Source organism: Brassica napus, unplaced genomic scaffold, assembly GCF_020379485.1.
Source record: "Brassica napus cultivar Da-Ae unplaced genomic scaffold, Da-Ae ScsIHWf_1320;HRSCAF=1886, whole genome shotgun sequence".
In the NCBI taxonomy this organism is placed as follows: Eukaryota; Viridiplantae; Streptophyta; class Magnoliopsida; order Brassicales; family Brassicaceae; genus Brassica; species Brassica napus.
The window spans coordinates 62,907-90,874 of NW_026014737.1; the positions used below are offsets into that span (position 1 = coordinate 62,907).

Here is a 27,968-nt window from a genome sequence, read left to right on the forward strand (position 1 = left end):
AAATACATTAAAATAACAAAACTAAAATTATGCAAAATCACAATACATCAACATAAACAAAATTAGTGGATTTCTCGAATTCTTTTGTTTGAGAAGAGTCATTTTTCTTTTCTTTTTCTATTTTGTTCTTAAAGTTAATATAATCTGAGAGATCCCCAGCTATGTGAATGTTCTTACATCCAATATTTTTATTTTCTATAAGTCATGAAATTAAATTTTATGTAATAGTCATACTCATACAAACTTTTGTTTGTAATCATCAATTTCATTATACAGTGTATATATATTTGGGAGGTTTAATTTCATCCCACATGCTAGTTAATTTAATTTGAGGATTTGGATAATATACCAAATTACCAATCGACACCTAAAACACAACTCAGAGTCATATACTAATTAAGAGTTTTTTTTTGCGCCAAGCACATAAATAATATTTTTAAATATATTATTGTCTTTAAATATAATATATATAGTCTACACTTAGACATTATTATTTTTATGTTTTAATTTCATCTGTTTAAAAAAAATAAAACCATAAATATTTTTTTTGTAGTCTTGTTTCGTTTCATTTAGTTTCACTATTTCATTTTTTTTTTAAATTTAAATAGAGTTTAAATTACTTTTCTCAAAAGATTTTTTATATTATATTATACTTAATAATCTATCAATATTATATATGTTTTATAAATATATAAATTCTAGGGAAAATTTGGATAAGTACACTCACATGGGATTATAATTTGAAAATTACATCATTGTTTAATTTTTTAACAAAATACACTTATAGTATATATAAATTTACCAGATTGTCCAATTTTAATATTTCTCAATTCTTAATTTATCTTATATTTAAAGTAACAGTTTTACAAATAAGGATTGTTTACAAAAAAAAATCTTTGGAGTATCTATACAATATCTTTTAGTATATTTTAAACTTTTTTAATATTTGAAAAAAAAACTCAAGACAAGGTCTCGTCTCTCAAATTTCTGAATTTTTTTCTTTCTTTCTCTAGTTTCATAGATTCTTCCTCTCATCTCATTAAGAGGTTTGTTGATATAACAATTAAATCATTGGTTCAAACAAATTTATCGGGTTATCATGTCACGTAGAGAAAAAGAATAAGCGGATGAATGAAAATCAGTGTTTCTTAATCGAAACAAGTGAATAGAGTTTAGCTTTTGATGTTAGGAGTTTTCAAGGCTCCTAAGACAAATGTTGTAGTATAAATGATTGTCGAACCAGTTCTGAGAGATATCAAAGCACCGAGAATACAAGTAATCACTTAATCTAAGTGCAACCAATGATTTAGATGGGTTTTTAAACTATGACTAAATAAAAGGAATAACTAAATGATATTTTCTTAACTATGGGAAAAGAGAACTCATGGATATAGGGATTAGACCTCGGGTGATCAAGTTTCGAACTAAGGATGGCAAACGATCAATCAAACTATCAACCTTAAGCTTAGACACAATCCTAAACAAACTCTATGTCTAGATGAATGTTCATTTACTAACACAATTCAAACGTCAAATGTCTTTGGTTGAATAATATGAAAGCAATCATAACTAGCAAGTCCAATGGCTATCTTAGCACCTCTAACAACAAATGTCTTTGGCAAAATATGCTAAAAGCTTAGAAGAGTTGTCTCGGGCATTTTCTCGAACACCTTTCGGGTGAGAAATGCCTAAGGATCAACAACTGAGTGGCCAACTCAGAAGATGCATTATGTTCACTCCACTAGCAAGGAGATATGAATGATCTACACTAAAACATCCTAGCTCTAACCTAATCACTCTTAATCTCCCTAACCCATGAATTCAAAAGGTGATTACTCACTAATCTCCATGATTCCTCTTAAACCCATATTGGATTTCAGATTAATCATGTAGAGAAACACATAAAATAGATATAAGAACACATAATTTCAATAACAAAACCGATCAATTGATTCAAAGAGATCACTTTCCAAAGGTTTTTGGTGGTTTTCTTAAGAACAAAGATAATCCACCTCCTGGTGGCTTACAGTGTATTAAAACATAGGTTTAGAAAATAAAAACGTGCACAATGAAATGACCAAAAGACCCTTGAGAAATCATAAGTTCGAGCAGAAATAAGACGCGCAGCGACCTCGGCTCATCGCTCCGACAAGTCGCTCCAGGCTTCGGGAGCGACCTCGCTGTGTCGGTGCGAGAGGTCGCTCCGGACTCGTTCTCGTGTCTCTGGGTGATGAAAACGCGAGCGACTCTTCCCTGTCGCTCTGATAGGGAGATCAGAGCGACTTGATTGTGTCGCTCCGGACTGGTCGCTCCGGACTCGTTCTCGCGTCTCCGAGTGATGAAAACGCGAGCGACTCCTCCCTGTCGCTCTGGTAAGGTCGCTCTGATAGGGAGATCAGAGCGACTTGATTGTGTCGCTCCGGACTGGTCGCTCCCATGCGCTGCTCGCCCAATGATCACTTTAAACACTTCTTTTGAACTCCAAATGCATCCAAATGTCTCCAAGAACTCCATGTGATACTCCAATACCTGATAAGGACTCATGTATGCAAAATGCAACCTAAACATGGCTAAATCCTAATCTATATGATCAAAATGCACATGGGTGAATGGATAAAACAATAGAAATATGCAAGATATCAACTCCCCCAAACTTGTTCTTTACTTGTCCACAAGTGAACTTTCTAGAACTCATGGGGAGAGAGGTTGAAGGTGGGAGCTCATAGCCAAAAGAAACACAACTAGCAAACACAATTAGCACACTCTCTTATTACACTCTAGCTTCTCTAGGCCTATCTCAACTCCTTTTGCCCCTACACTCATCATCAAGCATCCACACATTCAAATCAACCAACTCTCACATTCATTAAGCATAAGACATCAAGTGAAATTCTTGCAAATGGTCAATTGGTCCGAATCATTTGGTTGAGTAAAGGGAAGGTTTTTATTCTAGTGAGTCAAACGGTTAAAAATCCATGATCTTTTAAAGTGGTTTACTCTCAAAACAAGTAGCCTTGACATTGCACATAATATATCTAAGAAAGGGACCAACTCATGCATACAATGCTCAATTTCCATTGTTCTACCCTTTTCCCAAACATATAAGTTACACAATCACTCCCCAATGTCAAACCCAACTCACACCTCTCACCAAAAGATTCTAAAAACATCAACTCTTTTTCCTTGAAATTTATAAGGGATTTTTCACAACCTCAAAACGTCTCTTAGCTCCTAACAACTTTGCTAGCCCCCTTTTCTTTCTTTTCTTTTTCTTCTTTTTTTTTTCGTTTTTTTTTTTTTTTAGGTTGGGGGCCAAGACTTTTCAAAACTTGAGCTTGAGCTGGAGGTTCTCTACTTATCCCAATAAAACAATTCACTTAAGCACAAAGAGTCTATTCTTTTCATTTTTCATTTCTCCCAAATCATGATCACAACACTCACCCCCACCTATAGCTAGACAATAGAGTGTCCAATCTAGCAAGAATGAAGATCAAGCATTGTCGTTCCCGATACTCTTAACATTATGCACATGTAAGACTTTCCGAAAAAGGCCTCACTCATCAAACAATGAAAGCTTAAAAGGAAGGAAAGGTTTTGGGAGTGGTCTACCACTAGAGTTTGTCAAAAAAGATTGGCATAAAAGATGTGACAACTCAAGTGTGTATAGCCATGACTCAGTACACAAGGGACCCTAAGCAAGAAGCATTAAGTTCATTCAGTTTAAATAAGGTTGTAGTTGGCTTCAAAGACTGAGTTTCAGCAATCAACAAGTTTCAAGAAGAGTTTTTTCAAGGCTCGAAACATACAAGTCTTTTCGAGAGGTGCATAGCTACTCAGGAGCAACGTAGTGTTCTTTACAAGGCATTTAAAATCATTGCTCCCAATGCAAGTGAATGCAACCTATATGCTCTAGACTCTTCTAGAAATGCAAATGATGCAAACTAAATGATTTTTTTTTATGCAGATAAGTATGCAATGCATGACTTCATGAAACAACATCAAAGCAAACATGATCAAATGCTTGGTACCTCCCCCAAACTTGAGTTACACAGTCTATGTGTTGTCAAGTAAAGAGAGAGATAGCAAAAAGAAAACTAACATGCAAGAATGAAATGGTATATACAAGGGAAAGAAAGAAGTACCTCCTATGGATAGTAGGTGGGGGCAGATGCCCCAGCATCGTCGTCGTCAGGTGGGAAGGTGGTGTAGTAACCACCGGATGCTGAACCGGAGTCCCCATACCATGGCTGGCTCTCAACCTCGTCAATCTCGTCCTCACTATCAGAAGAAGCGAGGGATGGGGATTTGTTACCAGAAGTGGAAGGTTGAGTGGGTGGGTTCCTTCACTTACGCTGAAGCTGCACAGCAGTGAGGGGGAAGCCAAGAGCATCAGGCGGAGGTGGAGGCTGGGGGTTTGAGGTGTTCACGAAAGCGAAATCTGCTGAGCTACATCCAGCTATTCCTCCCCTGGTTAAGACATCAGCTACTTTCTTCATAAATTTGGCTGAAGTCTTTGCCTGCTTCTTTACTGTCTTGCTTAGCGCCTTGCACTTATCATTCAGCTTTTCTATCGTTCTGTCCTGAGCCTTGTTCCACCTCTGAAGGCGGCCAATGTGGTCATGAGCATCACGAAGAGCTCCAGGGGGAAGAACTCCGTCATGTGGCTTGAAGTAGTAGCGCGGAGGTCCATAGATATGCTCAGATGTGTCTGCAACAGGCGAGTCAGGTTGTGTAGGGACACTCCTTCTCCTTGATGGAGCAGCATGAATTGGATCGAGAGGCCCGTGTTCTCCAAGAAAGTACTCCTGGGAAATGTTGAAGCTGATAGCTCCAGATATCTCTAAACTCGTCAGGTTACGGTTTGGAAGAACCACCTCGACTGGCTTGCCCTGCAAGTAGTAGTGGTAGACGTAGTCCTTCCCATACATCCCACTAAAATAGGTGGCAATCCTCAAGTAGGTGCCATCAATGAACTTAGGCCCCGCTGCGTCCTTTCCCAAGGGAACATTCAGAAATTGGAGCAGTGGTGTGATCATTCCACCTATTCCCATCTTTGGGCGCGAATCAGTGGTGTACCACGCCCAGTCTCTGTAGTGCTGGAGACGGTCCACAAAGAAGCTGACCATCCCGAAGGTAGCATAGATGTCTGTGCTGGGAAGGGGTAACACTCCAGGTTGGGCGTAGGGACGGATAGCCGGACAGAGCAGTCGCATGTCTTCCTCAGTAACCGTACCAGCTTGCTTCCGTGGGTAGAAAGCATGGACTAGCATCCTGTGGAGGTAACGTACAGACGGGTGTCGGATGTGTGAGTTCTTGTCAGCCCCGGTAGAGTGTTTGTTTCCAGTGATCAACTTCCAAAGCTCCGTGGGGAGGTTCTCACACTTGGGTAGGGAGTGGTCTTCGAGGTCTTGGAACCCCATGACCCTCCCAATGTCCTTGAAGTTCATGTTGTATTCTCGTCCATTGACCTTGAAACTGATTTTGCCCCATCCTTGCCTCACATGCGCGGTGTCATGGTAAGTGACCGCAAGAGAAGATAAGAACTGACAAGTGACATCCTTGTAGAAAGGATATGCCATGGTGAGGAGTTTTGGCATCTTCAAATGTCCTAGCATCTCCTTAATGTCAGATTCAAGACCCAACTCCTTCAGCAGATCAAGGTCGGCGAACCTGGTTGGAGTCCAAGTGACCCCATTCTTCAAGTGATCATACAGCTCCTCCACAGATGGAGTTTTCGCCCTATCTAGATCAACCGCAACCCCTTTGCCTTTTGACATCTTGGCTTTCTTCGTAGGTGCCTGCTCATCACCACTCTCAGTTTCACTTTCCTCATGGGTGGGAACTGCTACACTTTTCCCTGCCCTCTTCTCATGTTCTTTCGATTTCCTTGCAGCCAAAGTCTGCTGTCGAACAGTCCTCTGCGTCCCTGAACCAGTTGGCTCGCAGGCTAAAGCTTTTCCTCTTAGTGCAAACTCTTGTCTTTCAGCTTCTTGCCTCTCAGCTTCCAACTTTCTCTTTGTCTTCTTAACCATTTTCACCTGAAAAATTAAAAACTTGAAAAGGGATAAGTAGATGGAAGTAAAGAAGGACAAGACTTTGCAAGTGAAAATTGCAAAAGTGAACTTAGCAAATGAATTATCAATTTAAACTCAAGTTCAACACAATGAAACAATTCTCACTCTTGTAACATCTTAACGCATCTAGTTCACCCACAAACACACCCAATTAAGGTCAAATTCGAAAACCCCCAAATCCATGAACCCTGATTTTGCCAAAGTGCAAATTAAACTCAATTTCACCATTAATCCAACAACCCAACTTGATAGATAAGCTTTCCCTAGTCTATTTCACCACAATCTAGCAAGAAAATGACCAAATTTCGATTTTCAAATCCTAGGGTTCATGGACCTACGAATTTGAATTTAAAAACTCAATACCTTGCTTTGGATGAAAGGAAATGGTGAATGGGTGGTGAGGAATAGGCTATAGGGGCGAAAGCTTGGATTTAGAGACAAGAACTAGTTGATTTGGGTGAGAATTGAGAAAGTTTTGGTATTTTTGGTGTGGGTGAGTTTGAGGGAGTTTGAGAGTTTGTGAGAGGAGGGGGGAGTGAGAGAGATGGAGTCGCGGGTAGAGACTTCTCCCACTGACGTGCCTTATCCCCCAAAGAGAAAGGGAATAGCTTGAGCTTTAAGGCATCTTCGGACACACCATTGGTTTTTGACAACCCACAGTAGCTGTCGAACATGTCCAAGTGATCAAATGGATCCTCTAGAGCCAAGCCATGATACTTGTTGTTCTCGATCACGTTGAGGAGTCCTGATTTGATCTCAAAGTTGTTGGCTGCCACAGCGGGTGCTCGGATTCCCAATCTATGACCATGAATGTTGGGACGGTCGTAAGTGCCAATGGGTCGAGCTGCTCGCTGCTGGTTAGCTGGAGCATTGTTATTAGCGCCATTGACGCCCGCATCATGCTGATGAACGTCTCCCATATCAATGTTCAATATTTGCAGTTGAGCCTGTTGCTCTTCTTCTCTTTTCTTTCTAGCACACTCTCTCTCTAAAGCTCTGATGTCTGCAGCTCGTGGAACTAGGTTTGATGGACCCTTGCTCCGCAAGTTCATACACCTGTAGATTAAAGGGAGGTGAAAAAGAATCAGTAACAAAAGAAAATAAAAATGACTTAGTCTCAAGCAATTGACTAAATCTCAATGTTTAAATCTACTCAAAATTTGGCAACGGCGCCAATTTGATGTTAGGAGTTTTCAAGGCTCCTAAGACAAATGTTGTAGTATAAATGATTGTCGAACCAGTTCTGAGAGATATCAAAGCACCGAGAATGCAAGTAATCACTTAATCTAAGTGCAACCAATGATTTAGATGGGTTTTTAAACTATGACTAACTAAAAGGAATAACTAAATGATACTTTCTTAACTATGGGAAAAGAGAACTCATGGATATAGGGATTAGACCTCGGGTGATCAAGTTTCGAACTAAGGATGGCAAACGATCAATCAAACTATCAACCTTAAGCTTAGACACAATCCTAAACAAACTCTATGTCTAGATGAATGTTCATTTACTAACACAATTCAAACATCAAATGTCTTTGGTTGAATAATATAAAAGCAATCATAACTAGCAAGTCCAATGGCTATCTTAGCACCTCTAACAACAAATGTCTTTGGCAAAATATGCTAAAAGCTTAGAAGAGTTATCTCGGGCATTTCCTCGAACACCTTTCGGGTGAGAAATGCCTAAGGATCAACAACTGAGTGGCCAACTCAGAAGATGCATTATGTTCACTCCACTAGCAAGGAGATATGAATGATCTACACTAAAACATCCTAGCCTTAACCTAATCACTCTTAATCTCCCTAACCCATGAATTCAAAAGGTGATTACTCACTAATCTCCATGATTCCTCTTAAACCCATATTGGATTTCAGATTAATCATGTAGAGAAACACAGAAAATTGATATAAGAACACATAATTTCAATAACAAAACCGATCAATTGATTCAAAGAGATCACTTTCCAAAGGTTTTTGGCGGTTTTCTTAAGAACAAAGATAATCCGCCTCCTGGTGGCTTACAGAGTATTAAAACATAGGTTTAGAAAATAAAAACGTGCACAATGAAATGACCAAAAGGCCCTTGAGAAATCATAAGTTCGAGTAGAAATAAGACGCGCAGCGACCTCGGCTCGTCGCTCCGACAAGTCGCTCCAGGCTTCGGGAGCGACCTCGCTGTGTCGCTGCGAGAGGTCGCTCCGGACTCGTTCTCGCGTCTCTGGGTGATGAAAATGCGAGCGACTCTTCCATGTCGCTCTGGTAAGGTCGCTCTGATAGGGAGATCAGAGCGACTTGATTGTGTCGCTCCGGACTGGTCGCTCCGGACTCGTTCTCGCGTCTCCGAGTGATGAAAACGCGAGCGACTCCTCCCTGTCGCTCTGGTAAGGTCGCTCTGATAGGGAGATCAGAGCGACTTGATTGTGTCGCTCCGGACTGGTCTCTCCCATGCGCTGCTCGCCCAATGATCACTTTAAACACTTCTTTTGAACTCCAAATGCATCCAAATGTCTCCAAGAACTCCATGTGGTACTCCAATACCTGATAAGGACTCATGTATGCAAAATGCAACCTAAACATGGCTAAATCCTAATCTATATGATCAAAATGCACATGAGTGAATGGATAAAACAATAGAAATATGCAAGATATCAGCTTTACAAAGAGAAGAATCAAAGAATCATCAAGTTAGTACACCAATTTCAGAATGGAAGAAACCACGAGAGGGTATTATTAAATGCAATTATGATGGAAGTTGGAAAAGTATACTGAATCAAGTGAAGACAGGTTGGATATTCAGGGAATGTTATGAAAGATACATCGGAGCAGGTCAAAGTATGTTTGGTCACGCATCGGACAGTTCAGAAGCGGAGTTACATGCACTCATTTGTGCTATATGCAGCATGCATGGAGTAAAGGTTATCAAGAAGCCATGTTTGCAGGGGACTGCAAAGAGTGGTTTGATTTGGTTATGGGGAATAAGCAGAACTTCACACTTCATAATTGGGACGAGACATTGGGTTTTGGTCATCAAAATTCAAAATTTGCAACTTCATTTGGATATCACGGAACAGCAACAAAGTCGCAGATCATCTTTCGAAATTGGATGTACCTAAAGCTTGTTCTTTTATTAATAATTTTTTATGTGCCCAGACCAATTACTGCTGCAATAATATAGATCAAGTTGTCAGAAAAAAAATCAGTGTTTCTTAGTGTTGTTGGATCACATCATATTCAAAGTCAAACAAATTAAGCACATATATGAATAGACATTTAGAACTTGCTTGATAGATAATAACTTTTATGAAACGAATATTTTGTAGATAATGCAAAGAGACATGACTTGTTTATATAAGATTAAGAAAATAAAATAAAAAATATATAAACTTCATGAATCCTGATAACATCAAAACAAATCATAATTTGTTTATTTTATAATATTTTGTTATTGTAAAATTTTAAATGGTAAAAAGAACATATTTATCTCAACCCACAAATTTATCTTAAACATAATAATAACAATAGTATTATTCTTAATTTCGAATGTACATCATAATTTCATTGAAATATTTAATCTGGGTAAAAAAGTCAATTCAGATTTAAGAAAGTGTAGTTTTCAAAAAATAAAATAGAAGGTGTAATTTTCAAATTTAAAACTGTTAATCGAGTAATTTACAAATTATCCCTAAATGCTAATAAATTTTGGTTTTTGTATGTTTTAGTTAAAATATGTTAAACTGGTAAAAATAAATATGTTAATTAACATAGTAGAATGATAAATAAAAATTTAATCATTCAGCTATCAACAATTTTATATTTGATTAGTATTTCTTAAATTTTGCATTTATCAATGTACACTTACATTTAATTTTGATAATATATATATATATATATATATATATATACGAAATGTGATATATAAGTTGATGTAAAAAATATTTGTAATTATATTTAGTTGTTTTTTGTTAATGTGATATATATATTTTACTTTAGTTGGTGACACTGATATTTGAGTTATTAGTTATTAATATATTTCAAAAGTCTTTCAAAAGTAAATATTTATACAGAAAATTTATTTCAATGATGATATAAGAGTAATTAGTCATGCCATATTTAGAAAACATTGTTAAAATATAAATATAATTAGAATATACCTTAGGATAACACTAAAAATTTTTTTATCACAAAATAACTCCTAAGGACCAAAATCATCAAAATATGTTTTGATTTTAACTCGCACATCTGTACGGATATTTTTTTTCATTTTGTAAATGTATTTGATATTTTTACAAATGTTTTAAATATATAATTTCTATTTTAGTATTATATATTGTTTAGCTCTATAATATTATTTTTTATATTTCTTATTCGGTTTAAGTAATATATATAGTGATTTGTTTAATACATATTACTTTGTTATTAATTTTTATTACTTACTAATATATTTTCGAGTCAGTTACAATAAAGGGGAATTGCCACTAATACCACTTTCCTAATACCACTTTTCAACTTTACACTTTTTAATTTTACCATTAAAATTTTAATGGCTAAAGTACCATTATACCCTTATTTAATCAAACATACACCTATTTTCTTTCTCCCACGATTCAAACAGTTCCCAAATTGAATGACGAGATTCACGACTCCGAGGAGATTCTACGATTATGATGATTTCTCCGGCGAGATTCGACGACTCCGGCGAGATTTGAAGACGCTGACGTCCGACGAGATTTGGCGAAGACTACAAGCTCAAACGAACAAAACATGACGAATGCGTAACAAAGGTGAGAGGATAATAATATATGGTGATTTTCGTCTCTTTCTGTAGTTTAATCTTTGATTTCTCAAAATCGATCAATTTCTGAGAAGGAAGACGAAGTCTTTCTCATAAAGTTTTCAAATCTCAAATTTATAAAACTTTATAAATTTATCGATCAAGAACATAGTGCTTATGAATGAAAGACGACTAACCACCATCAAGTTTTTTCGATTGTGTTTATGAATTCCATGGAAGCTCCACTGTTTCAATCTCCTTCTTACTTTCTCGATTCAACTTAGTTTTACAATTTATACCAAAATTCCGTAAAAGCAATCACTAAAGCTTTTGGATATCGTTTTTGGTTTCGGCTTAGAGTAATCAGAAGAATGCTGAAAGAACCCTCCTTTATCCACTTGTAAGTCTAAATGAGACATATAAGCTTGTTTGGTAGTTGTCTCAGTGTGAGATGCTTTTATCTTTGGGTTGCTTATGAATTCTTAGTTTAGTATGTGTCTCTTGCTTCAGTTTATCCATTGATATTCCTTGTTAATTTGGAAAAGTTTGTTAATTTGGTGAATATCTTGTAGTTTCAGGGCTAACTGCAACTCGATATGTGTATATTTTATGTTATATAGAAGTTTATACTACTTTTCTACTAGTTTAGCTAATAGAATGTTTTCATTGGGTAATTATGCATTTTGTGTACTTGTGCTGTGGGTATATATATGCTTTGGTTCCGCCGTTCCAGTCTTTAGTAGTCATATACTTTGGTTTTCAAAGCAGGAGCAATCCGTTTCTTTTGCTCTAATATTTTAATTATCAGGTGTGGCAATGTCAACTGGGCTAAGCGTTTAAAATGTAATGTCTGCAACACCAATAAACATGGTCAGAATGAATGTGGTGTGCGGTATGACTCAATGTCAATGACAACTTTCATTTGTATTGTTCTTTAACAGTATTCGAGCTGAGGATTGGTATTATAGATGCTTTTGCGGTGAATTTAGGATACATTTATAAGATTTTTGTTCGATAATAGTAGTCTTCGTGTCAGCTTATTCATCTTTAAACATGGCCTCGTAGATAACTGGAAAAGGGGAAACAATATTATCTTCTGAAATTTGACCGAATGCTTTCTTTGGTAATATGTTCAGTATGACAAAGCTCCTAATGCATCAAAATGTGCTTTCTCACTTGAAATGTTTTGGCCAAATTAGTTTTGCATTAAGAAACGTTATGTTTCAGCCTGATAGGCTGTTGTTCACTGTTCTCTTGAAAGACCTGTGCTTATTCATTTATTTTCTCCATATAGGGGAGGTCGTGGTGGTGGCTACAAGGAATTGGATGAACAAGAATTAGAGGAAACAAAGAGACGAAGGAGTGAGGCTGAAGAAGTAATAGCATATGCTTCTAATGCAGAGTTCTTTGTTACTTCTTTTGTTGCATTTAGTTCTTTTATAAATGTTTATAAATCATTTTTGAGTTCCTTGTACTCATTTTGCCTAGCATTCCTCAAAGACTTCCCAAGTTCACACATTTATATGTTTTTTATAGACATATGCGATCCACTTTTGTTTGAAAACTTCTTTATAAAAACTTATAAATAGTCCAGTTGTACTTTTAACAATATCCTAAAATTCAGATTTATAAGGAATTATAGTTCTGTAAAAATGTAGTGTTCACTATCCGAAAATCTTAATCTTAACCAGAACTATTCAAATAACAAGTTAAGCCTTATTTGTTTTTTTGGATAACAGAAAGAAGCAAATCCTAAAATTAATTGAACTCTTGTTTAAATACTTCTTTATAAAGATTTATAAATCGTCGAGTTGTACTTTTAACAATATCTTGAAATCTAGATTTATATTTATAAAGGTGTAAAAAAATATTTGGAACAAATTTAATTTTTAGTAAATAACTCTTGTTTCCTTCTCCTAAGGTCTCTGACACTGTTGTTGAGCCATATAATGCAACGCTCTCTGTGCATCAGCTCGTTGAAAACGCTGACGAGTGTATTGTTCTCGACAATGAGGCTCTCTACGACATCTGCTTCCATACCCTCAAGCTTTCTAACCCCTCCTGTGAGTAAAAGACTCTGTATATATTAACCTTAATGTAACATTTGGGTCTTGACTTGTTTGTTTTGTGTGATTTGCTAGTTGGTGATCTGAACCATCTCATCTTGGCTACAATGAGTGGTGTTACATGCTGTATTTGTTTCCCTGGTCAACTCAACTCCGACCTTAGGAAGCTCGCTGTGAACCTGATCCCTTTCCCAAGGCTCCACTTCTTCGTGGTGGGTTTTGTTCTGTTGACATCGAGAGGATCACAGCAATACAGTGCCTTCAGTGTCCCTGAGCTGACCCAGCAGATGTGGGATGCGAAGAACATGATGTGCGCTGCTGACCCTCGTCACGGACGATACTTAACTGCATCCACTGTGTTCCGTGGAAAGCTGAGCACTAAGGAGGTTGATGAGCAGATGATTGACATCCAGAACAAGAACTCATCCTACTTTGTGGAATGGATCCCGAACAACGTCAAGTCCAGCGTCTGTGACATTGCAACATTAACTCTTATAATATTTTTATAAACTCTTATATACAGATTTATAAGCCTCTATAAAATTTTATAAGACTTCATAACAGAATTACCTTTTGAAATTCTACAAATCCTCATCAATGATTTTATAAACCCTTATAAATAATTTTAAACATTCTTATAAATGATTTATAGACCCTTATAAAAAGTTTCTATATATTCATATAAATGATTTTTAAGACCTTATAAATGAAATTACCTTTTTAAATATTTATAAATGATTTTATAAAACCTTATAAATATTTGGTATATTCTTATAAGTGATTTTATAAAGGTTTATAAATCATTTATAGGAATATATATAAACTATTGATAAAGGTTTATAAATGATTTCTAAATTTTCATAAATGATTTATAAACATTTATAAATTATTTATTATCTTTATAAAGCCTTATAAGGATTTTATTATGATGATATAATTTGATATGGTTTCTCTGCCTTTTCTTTATAAAACAATTATATCATTTCTCATATTTTCTTAGCAAACAGAGGTACATCATTAACATCATCCACAATCAACTAAAGATTATATATATAGACTCGGTAAGGTTCAATCATGATTCATGAGCAAATCTACACTCAAGAACGATTCAACATCCAGAAATATTCTATAATTCACCACAAAACAGCCACGAAGATCGTCTGATCCACATCTAAAGCCGCCTCCGGAGACTTCTCCAACACTCCCCATTCTTCTTGGAGACACTCGCTCTTATTCTTAGCTAAGAACGCAACGATATACAGCAAACTCAATATCCCCACGAACCTCTGCTGCCTCATCTCGCTGTTTTCCACCACATGAGAAATATATATGAACTATTGATAAAGGTTTATAAATGATTTCTAAATCTTCATAAATTATTCATAAATATTTATTAATTATTTATAATCCTTATAAAGCCTTATAAACTGATTTTATAAACTCTTATAAATGAATTATACTTTAATAATATATTTAAAAAACTTTATAGACTGATTTTATAAAGTCTTATTAATTGTTTTATAAACCATTATAAATAATCTTTTATTTATTATAATAATTTACAAACATTTATATTAGAATTATAGACACTTGCTTTATGAATATTTTACTACTAAATGTTTGTAAAGATTTATAAACTCTTGAAAAAGATTTATTAACTCTTATAAATTGTGGTATGAAGATTATTAAACTCTTATAATATTTTTATAAACCCTTATATACAGATTCATAAACTTTTATAAATATATTTGCAAAACCTTATAAATGATTTATAAGTTCTTATAAATAGTTTTATAAACCCTTATAAGAGGTTTCTAACATGCAAGATAATATAGATTAGCTAGAACCAAAGCTGCAGCAAGACTACCTTCCTTTCCCTTGTATCAGAACTTTGCAATTGATCAACCTTCTCAGTGGGAAGATAAGGGCCAGTTTCATCCATCCTTGGACCAACAGAGCCTCTCTCACGTTTGTCTAACAGATGCTGGAGAAGGAGGAACATGCGAGTGGTTCCTGTTTGCATTTCGAGGAGCTTTGTTTTCCTTCATTGTTTCGTTTGCAAATGAACATCCCGCATAGAACTTATCCGAAAGACCATCTTCTGGATCTTTAGATTCCACTTCTGCTAACATCTCAACGGCTCTGTCGTAAGACTTCGTGAACGGTTCATCTCCGAACTCAATCTCTGCAGAAGAATCTCTCACAGCATCAATCAGAGATTTAGCTTCTGGGATTCGACCCATACGCATCAAGCAGATGGCCAGGTTGCACTGTTTGTTTTTGTCTGGCTCCAAACACAAAGCTCTCCTATTCATAGATACATAAGTGCATATAAGGAAAAGACTCGCAAGGGCAAACACAAACTAACAAGAACCAAACCTTGTAAGCATTGAGTTGTACTATCAACAATATCTTAAAACCCACATTTATAAGAGGTTATAATTTTTTTAAATACAATGTTCACTATCCGAAAATATTTCTCCTAACCAGAACTATTCAAATGACAAGTCTAAATCAACCTTATTTGTTTTTGGAATAACAGAGGAACGAAAATCCTAAAATTACTTGAACCCAGATCGACCTTTATAAACCAACCTTCGTTGATTTTTTTTTATAACAGAAAGAACAAATCCAAAATATTACTTGAATCGAACAAAACAAATACACAAATTAAAAACATACCAGTGTGAATCGTGGAGAGGAGCCAACATCTTTGAAGTTTTGAATCGTGATTCTCGTAATTGCTTATCGCTAGATGCGTGAGAGAGAGTGACGATGGAACTCAACGGAGACGACGATGGATCTCGTCGGAGATGACGACATATCTCAACGGAGAGAGAAGAACGATCTCCACAGGGAGAGAGATGATGGATCTCGGAAAGAGAGACGGCGGATCTGACGGAGAGAGAGACGGTGGATCCGACGGAGAGAGAGACGGTGGATCCGAAAGGAGAGAGAAGAAGGATCACGACGGTGGAGAAGAAAGAGACGATAGATTGAAGTAAAGATAAGGTTAGTTTAGTCTTTTACCAATTAATGAATGTGTTATTTATGAAAATGTCCTTTGAGTGGTGGTATAAGTAAAAAGTAGTATCATGTAAAGTGTATAAGTAAAATTTCCCCTACAATAAAATAACAATATGAAATAATCAAATAGATAACCTACTTTAGAATATGTTTTCTCTTTAATATATACATTTTGCTATGATACTTTTTTAAATTTATTTATTTATATTATAGAAAATTAATATGTTTAAGATAATTTATATTTACATGTTGTATTTAAAAAATATACTTTAAAATATATTATTTTATTATTTTACGAGATTTATAAGTAGAAATACATTTTTTTTTAATATTATAACCCTATTATTTTAGTAAATTTTATACATAGTAGCATCTATCATATAATTTTAGTAAATTTTGTTGATATAAGATTCTTTGATGTTATGATTTTAAGTTTTCTTTTTATTTTAATTACGAGTTCAAAATTTTAGATTGCTTTAATTTTTATTACATAGATAGTTTGTTTTTTTTGTAGTGCATTTCCAAAAAAAAATATTCTTTATTATCTATGATTTTATATTTTGTAAATTTAAAATATTATAATTTTGAGATTGAATATTTATTTTCAAAATTTTATATTTTTTCAAGAAAACTATGAAAAAATTACATTACAATTGTTGAGTTTGGAAGATTACGTCAATTGTGAATTTATTTTGTTACTACATTAATACTTTGTTTTATAAAAAATATTTGAATTTTTGTTGGTATTTTCTAAATTTTTCTCAATAGATTTTGTGATAATTAAAAAAAAATTATAATTGAAATTTGATTTTTCAGTAATATTTTTAATGGATTACTAAAATACATATGTTGAGAGTTTCAAAAAAAAAATGATAATATATAGTTGTAGATAGAAAAGTTTAACCTATGTTAATAAATTTAATTTTTGTATAAAACTATTATATATTTTACAAATTTTAACTCATTTTAACGATGGATGACAATTTATTTAAACAATTTAAAAAATAAAGTTTTTAATTACCTATTTAACATAATTTTGTCATATTTAATTCATATAGCATTTCTATTTTTTAGTTGTCAAAAAAAAAGCACTTCTATTTCTATATAATACAGAATATAATTATAGAACTAATAAAAATAGTAAATAATTTTATTTTCTTGTTTTATAATAAAATTTTAGTTAACATTGATGTATAAAAATATTATATTACTAATTATGAAATTAATTAATCTGTTATTTTATAAAAATATTTAAATTTGTAAATAAGGTTTTATTAGATTCTTTCTCAATAGAATTTTTTTATAATTAAAATAAAATAAAATTTATAGTTGGTTTTTTATTAATGTAAATATTCAAATATATAATATTAACTAATTATCTAAGTGGTTATACTATGACTTATTAATGGTAGATAAAAATAAGACCTTAAATTAATAGATTAGATATTTAGAATATTTCCAAAAAATTATCGTATTCTGAAATAATTTTTTTAAAAATAATTTGAAAACTGATTTCAGGAATTGTTTTGAATTTTGAATAAGTTTCTTTTTCTGAAAAAGTTATTTGAATTATTTATTATTTATTTATATTTATATATGTTTAGAGTAAGTATATAATTATGGGAAATTGCCACAAATAGTACATTCATAGTACCACTTTTACCCTCACTTTTAATGAAGGGTAAAAAACAATTATATCTATAGGGTTAACTATTGTAGACTTAGGGTTTAAAGTTGAGGGGTGGGGTAGGGTTTTTCGAATGTGAAATTTAGGATTCTAATAAATATATAAATAAATATTTAAAAAATATATAAAAAATTTTAAAAAATAGTTTCAAACATAATTTTTGTTTTTCAATAAAAAAGTAAAAAAATTCGAAAAAAAATTTCAAAAAAAAAATTATAAAAAGTTTGAATTTGAAAAAGTATAATTCGAAAACATAATTTTTTTTACTTTTATTTATTTTTTCTTTTTATTTATTTATTTATTTTATTTATTTATTTTTTATTTTTATTTAAATAATGATTTATCTATTCTATTAAAACAGTAGTGTGACCCATTGATAAAAGTAGAGTCCAACCATTTACTTTCCTTTATTTAAGGATTCTCTAATTAAGTAATTTGCTTAGTGGACACATATTATGTAACGCCAATTTCCATAACCGTTTCTTTTTAGTTAATCTTAACCGTTTGATATTAATGCCAATGGAAAATATCAAATGCAGTTATGTCCTTTTTACGGTAATTTATTATTTGGACAGTTGGACCACGAAAAATTAAATCATACATGTAACTACATTAAATTGGTGACTAATTAAATCATACATAATTACATTAATCTGGTTAGTACACGTAAGATAGTTCACATTATATTGATGTTTCTTTGCATACAAATAATTTCTGGTCTAAATCGGTCCAGACCATGCCTATTCACATGTAACTCCAGTTGTATAATAATGTGTACACATCTCAATAAATGTAGAAAATATGACATACCATAGACTTACAATATAACTTTATCCAACAAACATTGGTTGAATTTGGTAACAATATGACTTCAGATTTTCAAACCAAAAGTGATACCAAGATGAAGGAACACAAATATATGTGATTGTGGTAATCAAACGAGATCACCGAATTCGAATTACATACGTGTTTGTTATTTTATACAAAAGATATATACAAACATGAATCAGTTTATCATATTTTTATTCAAATATAATATTAGATAAGATGTTTTCTTTTCAAATCTGATATTTTTTTTCGTTTGATTTTGGTGGACATATACTCAAATATTAATGGCCTTAGATCTTAAAATTATATAGTTCCTAACGTATTTATGATTTTAATGGAATGAATTCTAAACATGAACCCCTTATAAATAGAACAAATTAATTTATGTAACGAAGTATTTAATTTTTTTAATTAAATTTAGATATAACCCTACGTTTTTCTATAAATATACACTACCCACTACATTACGATAACCATACATTATATAATTGTATATAAATATTTTTTAATATATAAGAAAAAATTACAGAAAAATATTACATATTTATAGAAACATAAAAAACATAAAAAATTACAAACCAATATTATACCCGCGGGTCAAGATCTAAAACAAATAAATATGATTACAAAAAAACGGGTATACGTACATATGATTACAAAGAACTGAGCGTATGCCGAATCAAATTTTAAATTGCTATTATTTTATAAAATAAATTTTGATTAAGATTTATATATAAATATAATTACAAAAAAAACACAAATATGATTACATAGAAAAACACAAATACGAAAATCAAATTTCTTAAAAAAAAAATTAAAACAAAAAATATAGTTAATATAAAAATATACCCGCCCTTTCAAGGGCGGGTCAGAATCTAGTTATATATATAAATAGCAAGAGCATAAGAATCTTTTGCCACTTAAAGAAGAATATTTTTGAAAATATATCTTTAGTGGTGGTAAAAATGAAAAGTGATACCATAAAAATAGTAAACATGTAATTTCCCCTATAATTATCCTTTTTAGTAATTTTTTGATTATTTTTCCGTTATGTGTTTTTTTGTCAAAAAACATTTATTGGCTCATTTTAAAGAGTTGTCCGTACTTTTAAAAGAAATTATAAATGTTACAATTAAATAATTGCTATGTCATATTTGTCAAAAAAAGACATGTCATTTTTTGTTAAAAATGAATATGGTAATTAGCAACTAGAGTTTAACCCGCACATTCGTGCGGGTATTTTTTTTATTTTAAAAATGTTAAATGTTAATATTATCATTAATATTAGAGTTTGATTTGGTTTGAAAATATATAGTTGTCGAATAAAAAAGTTTAACATATGTTAATAACTTTATTTTTTGTATAAGAATATTACATAGTTAACAAATTTAAACTCGTTTAAATGGCAGATAATAATTTAATCAAATGAAAGTATTTTCAAAAGTAAGTAGGTTAATTTACCAAACTAATATAATTTTATCATATTTAATTTATATAATACTTCTATTTTAATTAATATAGATTATAACAAAATTTATAAAAACATTATATATTTTTATTTTTTGTTTTATAATAAAACTTAATTAATATGAATTTTAAAATAATAATAAATTATTAATTACGAAATTATTTGATGCTTTATTTAATTAAAAAAAATTAAAAGTTTAGTAAGATTTTGTTAGATTTTCTCTTAACATATTTGTTATAACTAAAAATAAAATTTAAATTTATAGTTAGAACTAATTTATAATTAATTGTTTTTGGATTATTATGTCATATTTTATCATGTAACTAATAAAATGGACTTACTATGACTTTTGTATAGTAGATAAAAAAAATGACTCTATTTTAATAGATTAGATGTTTAGGGGGTTACATTTTCTGTGACAAAAAAAAAAAGGGGGTTACATTTTAACACACAAAATAATATTATACAGAAGTTTCGTTATTTGCAATCCGGAACACAAAATTCGAAATATTTCCTTAAAACAACCATTCAGAGATATTTTGATTCAAAATCCGTCGAGACTTGCGATTCCCTCTCGCGCCCTTCTCCCGTCATCATCTTCCCAACGTCTCTACTCTTTCCTCTCTCGCTCTAATTCACAGCAATGGAGGAAACTGACGAAACGGAAACCGAATCGCAGGTATCTCCGATTATATTATCTGATTTTGCTGTTCGTCTCTCCCGAGAATACGTTTGTTATGTCGTTGTGATCTAAGTACGCAAGTTTTGATATCTAGCTTTCGCCAATTTACGATTTCGAAGATTCAAAATCTGTTCCGGCTTCGATTTACGCCGATCTCGATTGTAAAGAGCTTGACGAAACCCTAGCTGCTCCTCTTTGAATCTTGATTAGCCTAATCGGAACTAGTGGGAGTCTAATCGTTGCGTCTGAGTTGAAAAGTTTGCAGATCATCAGAATCATTCGTACTTACACTCTGCTTATTTCAATTGCAATGTAGGTTTATATGGCTTGCATTCAGCACGGTCGTCGGTTAGTAATTTAACTTCACATTCTTGTTTGAGATGAATATCATTGTGAAAATATGCTAAGAGACTCAACAATTTGTCAATTACATCTGAGTGAATGCTTATGTAATTCAGTTGGCTTCTTTTGTTAGCTGGTTATCAGATGGAGAAACTCATATTTAGCTTACAAAATCTGTTTTTTTTTCCAGAGTTGGAGTTTCTTACTACGACTGTAGTGTACGCCAGCTTCATGTGCTTGAATTTTGGGAGGAAGATTGCTCTGATTTTACTCTGGTCAATATGGGTATAAATTTTCAATACGATATGAAGTTGAATCTTTACATGTAGTAGTTGCCTGCATGCAATCCCATATATTGATCTATCACATTTTTAATGGAAAGTTTGAGTCAAGGAGGTTCTTGATTTTCAGCTACTTTTCTGCAGTTTTTGTTCTGCTACACTTGTCCTCTGGTCTCATTAGGTATTTGTTTGCTTCATTTGTGTTGGTTGTATTTCTTCAGTCAAATATCAAGCGAAGCCATTGGTCATTTACACAAGCACCAAAAGTGAAGATTCCTTTGTATCTGCTCTGCAGAAGAGTGGTATGGCGCCATCTATTTTCTATGATTATATGGGCCCTATAATTTATGGACTTGCATAATTATTTGATTCTGCAGATGGAACTGAAGAGGATACCATGGTGAAGCAGGTAAAGAGCTCAACATTTAGCTACGAGCAAGCGTGGCACAGGTAAAGAAAGTGTAATCAGCTCCACTTATTTGCGGTGGTTTCGGTTAGTCAGATGACATGATGAATGTAGTAGGAAACTGGTTCCTGCAGTTCTAGTTGTAATAGCTTACCTGACTCATAATATCTGCTGTTTTACACTGATTTTTACCCCAATATTCTGTAGGCTTGTTTATCTTCGAGTAACAGGAATGGATGAAGGGCTGAATATCAAAGAACGGGTTTGTTATGTAAGTTACAACAAGGAATTGTTATTTTTTTTACGATGGATTCTCTTTAATCTCATTGTATAACGTGCTAGTATAGAGCTTATTGATACTTTTGATGCCAAAATGAAAACAGTTTGGCATCTTCAGTAATTTTTCTGTGTAAAGCAAAACAAAGCTATCTGTTGGTCTTGCTACTAATTTAGTAGTTGATAAAATGATTCATTTATTATTGTATGATGTTTCTTCATTATCTTGTAAATTGCAGCTGAGTTCAATGATGGATGTAGGCAGTGAAGTCCAAGTTCGTGTTAGTGGGGGTCTTCTTGCTATATTAGAAAGCGAACGAATTGTAGATACCCTGGAACAAAACGAATCTGGGACAGCGTCAATTGCAATTGACTCAGTCATGGAAGTACCATTGTATCCTCCAATGTCTGTGTTCTTTTTATTTTCGTCTTGGTGAAAATATTTTCTAAATTTTTTCGGATGGTAGTGCTGCCTCAAAATCCTTGACAAATGTTTCACTAGGAACAAGTTTCTCAAACTTGATGCAGCTGCTCACGAGGCACTACAGATATTTCAAATAGATAAACATCCAAGCCATATGGGCATTGGCAGGGCAAAAGAAGGGTAAATGGCTAATGGTTCAACTGTTAAATGTTATATCTGTTTTCTTCTTCTCTGCCTTATGAATAATCTTCACTGATTTTTTTAAATGAAGGTTCTCGGTGTTTGGCATGATGAATAAGGTTTGCTTTCCTTGCATTGGGCATTCTAGTTGTTACTGCTTGTATATATGATTTAACTTACCTGGCCTATTTCAGTGTGCCACACCAATGGGTAGACGGCTTTTAAGGTAATAAATCTGAATGATAGGTATATAAAACTCTCCTGCAGCTAGTGATATGTGTAATCTTAAGGTATCAGTTTCATTCTCTCTATTTTCAGAAGCTGGTTTATGAGGCCAATTCTGGATCTTGAAGTGTTAGACCGTCGTCTCAATGCTGTATCCTTTTTCCTTCGCCTTATGCCAAGTAGAATAGGAGTTGGGAATCAGTAAGAAAGAAGAGAAACCAATTGACAAAATTTGAAGTCTGCTTTCCGAAGCCTTATCAGCATAAAAAAAACCCAATCATCATTTGTTCTGAATGACAAATAATGTTTTCGGTTGCTTACTAAGAAATTTCTCTTGACTGTATGAGATTACCTTTTTCATATCTTCTATAGAGCTGATGACATCTTTGCGGGATACACTGAAATCTGTGAAGGACATATCCCATTTGCTCAAGGTAAGAAGGTACCATTGTTCTGTATTTAAATTTTTTTTCGTGGTAGGCTGGTAGCATGCTTATTTGCTATAGTCGTAAGAGCCTGTGAAGCAGATTCTTGAATTAGAAGCTGATGGCACAGAGAATATATTCCATATAGTTTGTGGTGTATATGTTAATTGTTAATCTGTTGGCAGAATCAGTGTTCTCTTTGCATGCGATGTGTGAACTTGTATGCCGATCATGTAGATTCTTTATTTCTTGTACACATTTGGTTTTGCTAAATATCTCATTCTTATGTGAAAACAAGAAATTCAACTCCCCGACGTCCTTGTGCACCAGTAATGATTGGACAGCTTTTATGAAGGTAATTGTTTCACTATACGATCATCTTCCATATCTCCTCTCATTTATTGCTTGCAGGCCTTTCTTATATTTTTTTCCTTCACTATACTCCAACTACTCTATTCGTTAGTTTCTTTTAAAAATGGTTTCTGTAACTAGATTTCCTATGAAGTCTTTTCGGGCAGATCCTAGCTGAAATTTCGATTGAATCCTACAAAAATAGTTTCAGAAGCTAATGCCCTCTTTTGTGTGCATTAGAGTATAGGTGCCCTCTTGCACGTGAATAAGATATTTGAAGTTGGAGTCTCTGAAAGTCTCCGAGAGCATATGAGACGCTTCAACTTAGACATTATTGAGAAGGTTGCTAATATTTCTCATAACCAAACAGCTTATGAAGCTTCAAATGCTATTTTCTCATTCGTTTATTCAGTTGCATGGTTGTTTTGCTAAGTTCTCTTGCCATGTTGCAGGCTGGCTTATGTATCAGCACAGAGCTAGATTATGTATATGAACTGGTCAGTTGGTTGTTTTTTGCCTCTCTCATTCCATTATAATCCGTAGTGTCTTCTTCAAAAGAGCATATCTTAACATCTCTCTTTTCCTTTCCTTGGAGAATTACAACCTTTATGAAACATTTAAAAGTGGCAAAAATTCTTAAACGTCTCAATTCAAAGTTACTCAGAAGTTGGATATTCGTTTAAACAAATTCAGCAGGCCTCTGAGTGAGAGATGCGTAGGATATGTATAACAATCATGGACTTACTTCCGCAGGTACTTGGAGTCATTGATGTAACTAGAAGCAAAGAGAAGGGTTATCAAACATTGGTTAAAGATGGATTCTGTGCTGAGGTATTACAGAAATTTGTTTTCGTTCAGGCTGTCATATCTCAAATTTTTCTTTCAAGTAATTCATTTCTTGTTTTACCAGTTGGATGAGCTGAGGCAAATATACGAGGGGTTGCCGGAGTTCCTGCAAGAGGTTATTTCTATGTGATAATTTCTCCTAATTGATAACTGAAGTAAACGTGTCGTTTGGATGATTCCGTTTTCTCACAGGTTTCATCGATGGAGTTTGAACACTTACCTCATCTGCATAAGGAGAATCTCCCTCCTTGTATTGTCTATATTCAACAAATTGGTGGGTCTGAAGTTCCACGATTTTGTTTTCACATAAGTTCTATACAGTGTTATATACTTAAATGTTTTGCTAGAAAGATTTTCTAATCATAATTGCCTTTTACGAATTAGAATCACTCCTAACAAAAGTGAGATACAGTTGCACACTTGGAACCATAATGCCCTGGGGTTATCAGTTCAACTATGGTGACTTATGCTTCTAGATTGCTGCGTAGCATTTCAATTTGTGATGTGTATTTAAGAAATCATGACCATGCGTCTTTATCCACACTTGGATAACGGTTCACTCCTTTATGTAAATGAAATATAACTTTTCCGTTGATTTACCTGTTCTGCAGGGTACCTCATGTGTATTTTTGGAGAAAAACTTGATGAAACTGCACTTGATAGGATTAACGAATTTGAATTTGCGGTACGTTGTGTTTGTGTTAAAATATTTCGAAATTTATAATTTGGACGCTATGCATAGCATAACTTATTTAATCTAGAAATCTCTCTTGTAAGTAGTTCTCTGATCTGGACGGGGAGACTCAGCGATTCTTTTATCATACTCCAAAGACAAGAGAGTTAGACAACGTGCTTGGAGATATCTACCACAAAATTTTAGGTATGCTCTTCGTGCAGGTTAATTGTTTACCTGGCACAGTTCTTCTTGCGTAAGATGATGTATTCTTTTTAACAAAAAATTGTTGACAGATATGGAGAGAGCTATTATAAGGGACTTGCTATCGCACACACTTTTGTTCTCGGCACACCTGTTGAAGGCAGTTAATTTCGTTGCAGAACTTGATTGGTAATCAATACATTCCAAAAGCTACTGATATCCCATTTCATTATTAGCCTCTCCTACTCTCCTCTTAATATAACACTTTTTCATAGTAACTGATTGGCTGCTCATGAGTAATGACTAATTACCATTTATTCTTCTTGGCATTTGTAGCATTTTATCGTTGGCTTGTGTAGCCCATCAGAATAAGTACGTAAGGCCTGTTCTGACAATGGAATCATTGCTTGATATTCGGAATGGAAGGTGAAGTTGCCTCTTTTAGCTGCATTTACGTCTTATTGTTGCATTTATACATAAACTCCTAACAAAAACTTGTATCGGTTAATATCTATACTGGAGGGCAGGCATGTTTTGCAGGAAATGGCAGTGGATACATTTATCCCCAACGATACTGAAATAAATGATAACGGTGAGCTGATTGCTGATTAAATTGTTTTGAATAACTTGTTAACTAGTCTGTGTTCATCACCTGATTGCAAGCGTTTCCTGCTTCAGGTCGAATTCATATCATTACCGGTCCTAATTACTCAGGAAAGAGCATATATGTGAAGCAGGTCGGCTTTACTTTTGTTTCTCTTCTTCCAATGAATGTGTATATCATCTCCATGAATTGACAACTAAAGCCGATGATTCTTTCTTTCTGGCTTGCTATTTCTAGGTGGCTTTAATTGTTTTCCTATCTCATATTGGAAGCTTTGTACCAGCAGATGCTGCAACTGTTGGTTTAACTGACAGGTTGAACGTCCTGGATTCTTTCACCCTTCTAGAATCTCTTTTTAAAGGTATATCCGTCCTTGCTAAGATCAGTCGTACAATAACAGGATCTTTTGTGCAATGGGAAGCAAGTTCATGACCGCGGAGCAATCTACATTTATGATTGATCTACATCAAGTGGGAATGATGCTAAGGTATCTCTGAACTGCCGCTATATTAGCTTTATTCCAAGCTACTGATAGGAACTTGTGAGCCGGTCTCAGTTACTTTTATCAGTTAGTGACTTCTTGTTCACGAGCTCTGTTATTCTAAAGTTCATGGGTCATGATCATATTTCTACTGATTGTGATTGGCTTGCATGCTCCAGGCAGGCAACTTCAAGATCTCTGTGTCTCTTGGACGAGTTTGGTAAAGGCACTCTTACAGAAGGTTTGTTGTCTGTTTATGGACTTACCTGCTCTCTGCTTTGCACTTAGAGGCAGGTGGTGTTTGTGAAAAACTCCTGCCTTACATAAACTCGTACAGATGGTATTGGCTTGCTTGGTGGGACAATTAGTCACTTTGCTTCATGTAACGAGCCACCAAGGGTATAGCGTTCTCTTGTCTGTCTTTCCATAAAACCTTATATGTTCTCTTACAACCCTCAAATAGCATGTTACATGACATGGACTATTGCTGCATGCTTTCAGGTTCTAGTATGCACCCACTTGACTGAACTACTTAACGAGAGCTGCTTGCCCGTTGTATATACTCCGAACCAACATTCTCAAATTTCGAGTTTCTATTATTGCAGTATCTCTAAAGATTCCTGGTTTTTTCTTTTACTCCAGTCTGAGAAGATACGATTCTACACAATGAGCGTTCTGAGGCCAGATACAGAATCTGCAAACATGGAAGAAATTGTCTTTCTTTATCGGTACGAAGTCTCGACTAGCAATCTACCTAAACTGTCTACATTATCAAGACTTCACGTCATTGTTTAAGGAAATGGTCTTGACGCAGGTTAATCCCGGGACAAACGCTGCTGAGTTACGGTAAGCATTTTAATTCTTTGCATCATTGTCTACATACGATAATGCAAACACCAAATGACATCAACCTATTTATGTAATGCAGGTCTACATTGTGCACTACTCGCTGGTACATTTTTATATAATCAATTAATGGCAATATCGTTCGGATCTATTTACTAATGTTGATTAAAAAGTAACAGAATAAATTTCACTGTTTATTGATTCGCAAGGTGTCCCAGAGGAAGTGGTGAAGAGAGCAGCCATCGTGTTGGACGTCTTTGAGAGTAACAACAACGTGGATAAACTTAACCTTGACAACATATCGTCTCAAGATCAAGTATTCAAGGTCTTTTTGCTACTCTCTCACTTACCCTTGTCTCATCTGTCCTCATGGCTTTACCAAACTTCTTACCGCACGGAATGAAACTGGCAGGATGCTGTTGACAAGTTTATGGAGTTTGATATCAGTAAAGGTGATATCCGTGCTTTCTTTGAAGACATGTTCACTTCTTAAACTAGTCTCCATAAGGTTGCATCTCGTACTTACGAAAGCTAATTACCAAGATGGATATGCTGATTTCTAAGAATAAACTTAATTCATCATCAAAATTATTTGTTTTAAAAGAGGAAAAAGCAATACAGGAAGACATCCTTGAATCTAATTAGAAACCAGTTCTACTAAAACAACCAAAATGAACTGATGGCAGGGAGAAAATGCTAATAACTAAATATAAATCACATGTTTTTTACAAGATCATGTATCAAACTTGTGCACTTTTAACAAACAGAAATGCATACCCATCAGTGTGGTAGACAAAC

At 33.9% G+C, this 27,968-nt stretch overlaps 2 protein-coding genes across 2 annotated transcripts; both read left to right on the forward strand.

Moving 5' to 3' along the window:
* The first annotated feature begins 11,715 nt into the window (after positions 1–11,715).
* On the forward strand, positions 11,716–13,423 carry LOC106356082 (tubulin beta-4 chain-like). The gene is made up of 6 exons (XM_048771909.1): positions 11,716–11,740; positions 11,790–11,827; positions 11,985–12,031; positions 12,143–12,224; positions 12,770–12,911; positions 12,990–13,423. Exons 1-6 carry the CDS (start codon positions 11,716–11,718, stop codon positions 13,421–13,423), a joined length of 768 nt encoding a protein of 255 aa, XP_048627866.1.
* Positions 13,424–20,302: 6,879 nt separating this feature from the next.
* Positions 20,303–27,811, forward strand: LOC125596906 (DNA mismatch repair protein MSH5). The gene is made up of 34 exons (XM_048771900.1): positions 20,303–20,603; positions 20,923–20,954; positions 21,139–21,233; positions 21,451–21,531; positions 21,607–21,679; positions 21,843–21,906; positions 22,151–22,305; positions 22,414–22,515; positions 22,607–22,634; positions 22,710–22,741; positions 22,834–22,891; positions 23,088–23,174; positions 23,464–23,520; positions 23,757–23,858; positions 23,969–24,013; positions 24,270–24,347; positions 24,427–24,477; positions 24,555–24,636; positions 24,974–25,047; positions 25,143–25,242; positions 25,332–25,428; positions 25,576–25,665; positions 25,767–25,831; positions 25,918–25,976; positions 26,081–26,157; positions 26,244–26,330; positions 26,504–26,565; positions 26,662–26,723; positions 26,826–26,879; positions 26,967–27,052; positions 27,139–27,170; positions 27,253–27,276; positions 27,380–27,495; positions 27,583–27,811. The coding sequence occupies exons 1-34, from the start codon at positions 20,568–20,570 to the stop codon at positions 27,661–27,663; spliced, it is 2,424 nt and encodes an 807-aa protein (XP_048627857.1). The 5' UTR covers positions 20,303–20,567; the 3' UTR covers positions 27,664–27,811.
* Positions 27,812–27,968: the final 157 nt, after the last annotated feature.

Bases quoted from the DNA above. Each gene is read 5' to 3' on its own strand.
- LOC106356082 (XM_048771909.1), top strand. From the start codon at position 11,716: ATGGTCAGAATGAATGTGGTGTGCG. The intron at 12,032-12,142 runs GTTTTGGCCAAA...TTCTCCATATAG, and splicing joins TGTGCTTTCTCACTTGAAAT to GGGAGGTCGTGGTGGTGGCT. The intron at 12,912-12,989 runs GTGAGTAAAAGA...GTGATTTGCTAG, and splicing joins CAAGCTTTCTAACCCCTCCT to TTGGTGATCTGAACCATCTC.
- LOC125596906 (XM_048771900.1), top strand. From the start codon at position 20,568: ATGGAGGAAACTGACGAAACGGAAACCGAATCGCAG. The intron at 21,907-22,150 runs GTAAGTTACAAC...TGTAAATTGCAG, and splicing joins TCAAAGAACGGGTTTGTTAT to CTGAGTTCAATGATGGATGT. The intron at 25,429-25,575 runs GTAATCAATACA...TGGCATTTGTAG, and splicing joins TTCGTTGCAGAACTTGATTG to CATTTTATCGTTGGCTTGTG.